General features: G+C 42.2%; 1 protein-coding gene across 1 annotated transcript in view; it reads left to right on the forward strand.

Moving 5' to 3' along the window:
- SPATA5 (spermatogenesis associated 5) overlaps positions 1-8,273 on the forward strand; it is a 203,242-nt gene that overhangs the window by 163,126 nt on the left and 31,843 nt on the right. The window contains exon 14 of the mRNA XM_009334957.1: positions 989-1,153. Within this exon, the coding sequence (XP_009333232.1) occupies positions 989-1,153 (165 nt within the window). The remainder of the gene's footprint in view (positions 1-988; positions 1,154-8,273) is intronic.

Consider the following 8,273-nt stretch of genomic DNA (forward strand, 5'->3'; position numbering starts at 1 on the left):
TTGGCTTTGTCTGGCCGAGCCACAAAATGCCCAAGGACAGAGTTTCCGCAGCCTCCCCGATGACCTGCCCCAAGGCTGTGCTTCTCTTCTAGTGAATTTTTCCTCCCATCCAGTCTGAACCCTCCATGCTGCCCTTTGTGGCCGTTGTCCCCTCTTACGTTGTCTGTCACTGCTACCCAGAGTTTCCTCTGTCACCCTCCCATCTCCCAGTGTATATATAATCTGAGTAACCCTGGGAAACCAAAGTGCAAGGGCCAATATATGTGTATGAAACTGCAAAGTTGGGGCCTTAGCTTGTAACTGTATTTGTCTGTTGAATTTTCAATTGTCTTGTGGCACAAGAGAAGGAAAAAACAGGGGTTTTCCAACAGTTCAAAGCTGATGCTAAAATGTATTAAGTATAGTGCATGTGCAAGTCTTTTTTTTCCTCTCCCTTTTTGAAGCTGAGCATCACTGGCCTCTGTCTATTGTTACCTTATTTTGCATAAAAAACTGTCAGAGTGATCTGCTCTTCTGTAAGCATGTGCAGCTCTAATAATTTGGGATAAAGCAACATGAATCCAGAATGTAAGTGTCATTTCAAAAATCTTTTTTTCTCCACTTGTTGTCTTGATTGAAGATCTGAACTTGGGATGTGTCTATTGCCACCTGTCCTTCTGCCAAGTCTTAACATTCCAGCACACCTTGCAACAAGCCTAAAATTATTATTTTAGGAAAATGACTCTGGTTCCTTTATGATTCCTTTTTTCCATAAACAGGTATTTCTCAAGCTGAGTAGCCTTACTGTCTTTCCAGTGACTGATCCATTCTAACATAGGAGAATAACCCCTCTTGCACATAGCTTGATTGTTCTTGATTGCAGCTTCTTGCTTTTGCTGAAATTGTTGGTTATTTGGTGGCGTTGTTGTTTTTAATTGAGTTGTGGTTTTTACTTTCTTGATGTGACGTGCCACGTGCTATAACTTTTCCTGTGATGCTTTCATCGCAGGCCTTGCTGAGACCAGGACGAATAGACAGAATTATCTACGTACCATTGCCAGATGCAGCCACTCGTGGGGAGATCTTCAAACTTCATTTTCAGTCCATGCCAGTCAGTGATGAAGTCTGCTTAGCGGAGCTCATTCAGCACACACAGAAGTACTCAGGAGCAGAGGTAAAACTTTCTGAATGGTAACGGCTATGGAGTCGGTGCACAAAATTGTGGTTTTAAAATTGAAATCAAGTGTCATCCAGATATCATCCCTTGAGTCTTCTCAAAGGGGATTTAGGACTGTGACTGAGAGCCTCGGCGGGAGGAGAGACAGAGTTCTGAGACAGTGTAGGGGAATTGCAAGGGAGTCACTGGTCACTTTGAAGCTCGTATTTTCCTATTCCATATAATCAAGACCTCATAGCAGCACTTATTGTTATAGCTCGTTGCTATTAGTTAGTCAGCTTCTGACAATGAACGTCGGACAATTATTTCCTGTCCTGGGTAGAAGGAGAAACTTTCTTAGATGCTGCTGGCTGGCAGTTATAATAAGCATTGGTACATTGGTGGTCACCACTCTGCTCCCTGAATATTATTCATGTCAGTGTCTCCTGAAAGGATATTTAATTCTTTCCTCATTTTGATTAATTGAAAGTAATTATATTACTTCAAAAATTCAAAGAATGTTATTAACGTTGCCAATTCGAGGTCTTAAAGGGTATGAAATACCAGAACTAATATTTCCACCTTACTGTAGTCAGTCCTAGTGTATGCATTATCGCACCATCTTTAATTACATAGTCACCTTCTACATTTTCCGTAGCAGAGTGGAAAATGTGATGTGCTTGCCTCGGCTCCCTCATCTTTCTGTGTGCTGTTTACAAGGGCAGGCAAATAAGCTAAACTTTTGTCTCGGTCCAAAAGAGAGGGTGGCTGTGGAGTATTTGTGTGATTCCTATAACGCTGAAGGCCCTTCTCAACTGACTGGTCATTGGATATGCTGCCAGGCAAGACTTTTGCTCATTTAGCTATCGCTTAAATGCTGGTATGTTGTAAAATGCTGCCTTGCCTACTAGTAACCTCTGGCTGGTGAGGGCACTGCTGTGAGTGCTCCAAGTCCAAGGGATGGGGTCAGACCTTGCCATACACGGCAGCAGTGTCTGGGCTAGTCTCCAGGCTTGTTCCGGCAAGCTGTGTCACGGCAGACACCAAAGTCAAACCCGCAAGAGCTTTCCTCCTCCACAGCAGAGGACAAACTGTGCTCTGGGAATGAATGAATGAAAGCTGCGTAGTGAGCAAAGCTGTTCTGTGTAGCACATCTTTTTGCCGCAGAATGTGGGATCTCATAATGAAAAAAAGGCAATAATAAGAAGGGTTGCAGGCTTAAATGTTGGTCTGGAAAACTGTCGCAGCTGTACTGCCTCCACGCTTTGGAGTAGTGACTTGAAACAGTACTATGTTTTTACCCGGATGTCAGTGATATGACTTTTGCTGCCCTGGGAAAATTTATCTGCCTCTGGCTGAGTTACAAGCCTCCAAAAACATAAATATAAACATATCCTCTGTTGTGTATAGAAACTGTCTTCTTACCAGGCAACAACTGTAATGCTTGTATTTCAGAAATTCCAAGCATATGGGGATTTCCTTTGGATCTGGATCAGCTGAGGCTCTATTGGTGAATTCCTGTGCCTAGTTGATAATGAGTTGCAAATGTCTTGGTGCTGGCTTTGTACAGAACCAAAAGTATGGGTCATTGAGTGCAGCTACAGACTAGTTCCGGGGAGGAGGGGGAAAGCCTGCCTGTTTCTAATATGGCATTTCTCATGAATTTTGTTCTTTTGCATCATTCAAAGAATTATAATAACTGGGATGTAAAGAGTAAATACAGAAAAAGCCTCAGTCAGTGTTCCTTGGAAGAATATATAAAAAGTCTTGACAGTTGGCACGCACAGTGGCCAGTTTCATTAAAGCCTTTTCTTCCTAGTGTCTCCAGCTTCCCAGCTTTACAAATAGTTTCCGCTGTTGAATGGCAAGTTCCCATTCCACTGTTCTACCCTTTGTTTAGAAAAAGAAATGGAAAATGCTTGGTTTTGTGACTAGAAGATGCTGTATGAATAGGGAGTTGCGTGTAAAGATGAGTTGAATCATCCTGACATGAGCTGAATAAACAGCAAGTAAAGTGGATAGTTCAGTATGCATCTGGCTTCCAACTTGGCCTTTTTTCAGATCAGATATTTGTATATTTTTGCCTGTCATCACTTATGACCAGTTATCTCTATTCACCTGCTGGATGTACATTTCTTTTAATGAGTACCTTTAAAGATATATTAAGATAGCAAAATAGGGTGATTACTTCCCACTGTCTCATGTGAGAGAAGACGGAAGATAAATTACGAGGGTGTATTACAATTTCCTTCTCTCATGTGTAAGTGAAGTTTAATTTTTAAAAAAAGTGCATTAGAGGAGCAATGTCTGTACAGTTAGCTTTTATTATGCTAATCGTGTAGGTTGAACAAAGCCTCAGCTCTCTAGAAATATTTGGGTTTGAGTTCAATCTTCACTTCCAGGCCCTTCTGAAGTAGTGCTCTGCAGCAGTGCTTGAGGCTTTTCCTCAGGGATACTTCAGTATCTGTGAATCAGGAAAGTAAGAAATTGTTTTTAGAAGTTTCTAAATAGCAAGGTTTGGCCTCGGAGCTGATGTTGACACCAAGGATCATTCCCTCCTCCCTCTAAGGCAACTTCTTTGGCTGCATCTCTGCCCCGAAGGCATCTGCCTTCTCCCAGGACCACCTCAACCTCTTTTTAGCTGAGCCGGTGTGTCCGAGCCCTGCGCAGGGTAGGTCTGGTTGCTGCAAGGACAGCTCTGCAGTAACCATATGTCTCGTTTGTCCTCGCACGCAGGCCAGCAGGTTTCACCGGTGTGGCGGAGGAACAGTCAGAACTGTTCTTGCCTTTGCCCCCAGCTTTTTTTTCTAGGAAATTTCTACTGAAGGCCATGCCTGGGCAGCTGATGCCTGGCACGGTGCAGCAGGAGGCTGTGCTGGGCTATGCTGCACCGCTGGCCTCGCCGGCACGTCCAGATGCTGTAACATTAGCAAGGAGCACTGGTAGGCATGGAGGAGAAGTCTCTAGTCCTTAAAAGTAATAAAAATGGTTAAAACAACAAGCGTCGTGCTGCATCAAAACTTTTATAAGGTTTATTCTAGTGTTCCTGCATTTTATTTTGGGCAAAATTGCAGGAGATCCAACTTTTATAAAACTGATTATTATTTTTTTAATGGTTTTATATAATTGGGATGTCTTCACTCGCAGATTGTTCAGTTTGATCATAGCTTTATCCTAGAGCATTTTCATACTTCATGCCGAGGAGTTTTATCTGTTTGATTTCTCACTGTGCTTTCTATAAAGTGCGATTAATTAAAGATCCAACTACAGAAGTATTTAAAAGCAATGTTTTAAAGTGCAAGCAGTGAGAGTTCTTTGGGTCTCATTTGCTTGCTTTCACGATGCTGCTACAGCCAGCTTGCTTTAGGAAAGATGGGCCTTCCACAAACTCAGGTGATCTACTTTTTTAATTTGGGGTTCAGATTAGGTTTTTCATAATTATTGGCTGCTCTCTGTTGTAATAGAAAACGCCAATAGTCTCAATGCACTTTCTAGTGCAAGTAAGAACAAAATCACGTGGACAGTATCTGATAGGAAATTGCTTGTCCTATAATTTTTAAATTATACATTGTCTCAAACAGAAAAGAAGAAAGGCTGTAGCTGCAACGTGTCTTGGCCTAGAGGAAGGACACCTACCTTTATAAATGCAAAGACTGATGCCTTTATTAGACCGGTGTGGGGGAAAAAAAGATTGTATCATTTGCCTTTACAAATTAAGCAGAAGGGGTGTGGAAAGCAAAATCCTTGGAGTTTGCTCTGCAAAAAGGGACGAGCAAAGGATGAAGACAGTGTTTCCCCACTGTAGAAATATTTTGTTCCAGAAAGTAGGTGATAAAAAGGAAAATAAACCCAGTAGAGTGAGGGATCTTCTTTTATTGTCTGAGCCCCAGTCAGATTACATTTTTGTTACAGTTTAGAAGGCAGTAGCAGAGAGGGAGGTTTTAGGCAGAAACTGAAATCAAGTGTTGGGTTGGTTTGAGTTTAAAGTTGGTTAGAAGTAATAAAAAATTAAATATTCTGGATATGATGACAATATTCAAGACAAGTGTGCTTATAAAAGTAAGCTAATGGGACTGACTGCTTTTAAACTGGTGGAAAGCAGGTCATGGTGAAAGTGAAGGCTGGCATTGTTTCTATAGTATTATCAGTTTCCATGCTTACAAGATACAATAGTAAAGCGGGAATCTGGGAACCTGTAAATCTTTCACTGGTTCTTAGTCGAAGTAGAATAGTTAATGTAAAAAATATCTTTCTCACTTTGCAATAACTCTCAATGGGAACACAGAGAATGAAGGGGGAAAAAGCAAGCCAATGAAGGTTCGCTCTGGCTCAAATGAGAGCATATTTGATGCCAGAAAGTATCTTTGCAACAGCACACTAGCTTGAATCAACTAAAGCCTTTGACTCTTAAAATATGTATTCCAAAACATGCATGTTCTTGTTTACCAGATACTGACATATTTAAACTATAAACTTTAATAAAAAAACACCCCAAACAACCAAAACCTCCCCAAACTCCTCTCTTTCTTATAGAGGAAAGTACCGACTGCAAAAGAAGTGAGGATGCATTCCATCGTAAGTACAGGAGGGTAAACAGTCTTTTAAGAGATTGGGAAAAATTTGTCTCTTTAGTAAAGGCCATCTACAGTAAAGGTGAGAGAGGGCTTAGATATAGGGGGAAAAAAAGGACATCTGACAAATTAGGATGTGTTATCATCTTTACATCTAGTTTTCCATGAAGGAAAAGATCTTCCAAACTTAAGGGAAAGGCTTTCTGCTTAACATTTTTAAAGGGCAATGGATCCAATCCTGTATAGTGGCCTAAAAAGAGACACAGGCTTTTGGGAGTGAAGGCATCAAAAAAATTTAAAAAAGAATGAAGTTTCTGTGTGGGGGAAAAAAAAAAACCATAGACCCTTCAAATCGTGTCCTGGCTGAAGCTCATGGTTTTAATTTTTAAATACAAACATATTTGTTCCTTTTATGCTTAGTTACACTAGATGCAGAGCGTGTTCAATTCCCATTGAATTCAACAGGTGTTGAAGGTGCTCAACACATCATGCCTTGGCACTGGGCCCTTAGATTTTGAACTTCTAATATACCACCAAAAAAATGCATATGTCTCATCAGAAATGTGTGATTTGAAAATACACTTTGGTAGTTAAAGCATCTGCGGCTGAAATTACTCTGGCCTGACTCTGCCGGACGGCCTTTCCTCCTGAAGGAGTTCTGCTTAGCTCCACACCAGCATACGGTATTACAGTGAAATGCAATTTTCAAAGTGAGGAACTCTGTCAAATTGAAATGCAGCAAGATTAAGGCCTCAGATGAACCTCTGAAGTTTCTCTTGGAATGATGCATAGGAGCTGTTAATTTATATCACCCATTGAAAAGTGAACATTTTTGTGTGGGCGGGTGAGGAAAAGAGACTCAGCCTTCATCCAATATGGGTAATATGGGATCACCACCTTCCTACACACATTTATCAGTGCTGAGGATGTGTTTGGCACAGGTGGCTGGAAGGTGAGGAAATACCTGGCATTCGGAATGTTTTCCGAATGTCAATGTTTGGGATAAACGAGATGAATCACCAGAAAGGAAATAACTAACTACACAGGACTTCCCATGGGATTTTGCTCACTGCTGGTCTCACAAGAACCTCGTACGTGCAGAATGTGCTTGGGCAGACTGGGAACGAGGGCAGCGCGAGTGTCTGGGTAATCACTCGTTGGCATGGCGGTGCCGAACCGCAAGAGTTTGTGGCGTTACGCCGCCTCTCCCCGCTCTCCTTTTCAGTCACTTCAGAAAGGTCTGGTTCCTCTCGCGCATTTTTCAGAGGTGGGGTGGGGGGGTTTGTTGCCCTAAGTGGGCTGATTTTCATGACGTCTCGTCTCAGCTGAGACCCAATAAAGTACTGTATGCATTCACCCTGTGAGTGTATAAAGCATGGTTGGCAATTAGCATGTTTATGCAAAATGTAAGGTTTGGTATACAGGAGAGTATTGGCACTGAAATTTATGCATGGCTAGCTCATCTGGGAAAGAACATTTTATCCTTAGTGAGATAATGATTTGCTAATAGTTTAATCAAGCAGAGGAGATTTAATGCATCTGGCTGAAGGGACATTAGCGTTTCCGAAAAGGTCAGACCCATTAACAGCTCAGGAGGATACAGTCAAAACTGCTTCCTAAGTAGCTCAAAGAACAGTGATCCTCAGAGGAACTTGGGGAAAACGCCAGAGGGAATTTGAATGAGCCCCCAAGCAAGCACCCAACAGTGTTGAGGTATGAAATTTAGCCTGCTTCTTGAACCTGAGATTTTCTTCCTCCACACAGCCCAAAGAGCTGAACATTTTGATTCCTTAAATGCTGAAACAGTTAGGGTGCAGGAACCTTACAGCTAATTTCAATACTTTTTTTCTTCCTTTCTGTGTCTTCATTAACTATTTTAATGGCATCGTCCACCCAGGTTCTGTAAATGAGCACTTGTGTTTGCTTTTGTCCTCCCTGTGCCTTTGAAGGGTTGCTTCTTGTTGCATGCCTGTTTGGAGAAAGAACCTGCAACAGGAGCATCGCTTGTGTCAGGGGTAAGCAATCCTCTGCCAACGGGGCTGCTCACTTCCGATGAGCTTTTATAAAACAGCTGTAGTTTCACCAAACCAGCCGAGGCCATGGGAGACGCCTGCGTTTACCGGCAGTGCTGCCGATGCTGTTTGCCTCCCTCCCCTGCCCTTGCCTTCCCTTTTCCATGCTACCTTGCATGTGGCAGAGTTACCAGGAGCTCCCCTTTTTTGAGGGTGGCAGAGGGGGAGTGTGTTGCCAGCACAGCAGGGGACTGTTGAGCTGCCACCGAAACACAGGCTTGTAAAAGAGGGACCTAGGCTGATACTCTGTCAGCCAGCTTCGCTTGCCCTCTGCTCTTGCCTGTAGCTTTGCTGCTTTATTGTCCTGGTTTTGGCAGTAATTCCCAGCAATGGAAAAACATGTTGCTCTTCAAAAGCAGATGGAAATTCATTCCTGAAGGAAAAAATATGTCTCTTTAGGCTACTGCTATTGTTTTCTCTTAGTTTTATTTTTTGCCTGTGAGTTATTTCTAGCAACTTCTAATTTAATTCATTCCTCTTTTTTTTTTTTTTTTT

This window comes from Pygoscelis adeliae, unplaced genomic scaffold, assembly GCF_000699105.1.
Source record: "Pygoscelis adeliae isolate BGI_AS28 unplaced genomic scaffold, ASM69910v1 Scaffold31, whole genome shotgun sequence".
Taxonomy (NCBI): Eukaryota; Metazoa; Chordata; class Aves; order Sphenisciformes; family Spheniscidae; genus Pygoscelis; species Pygoscelis adeliae.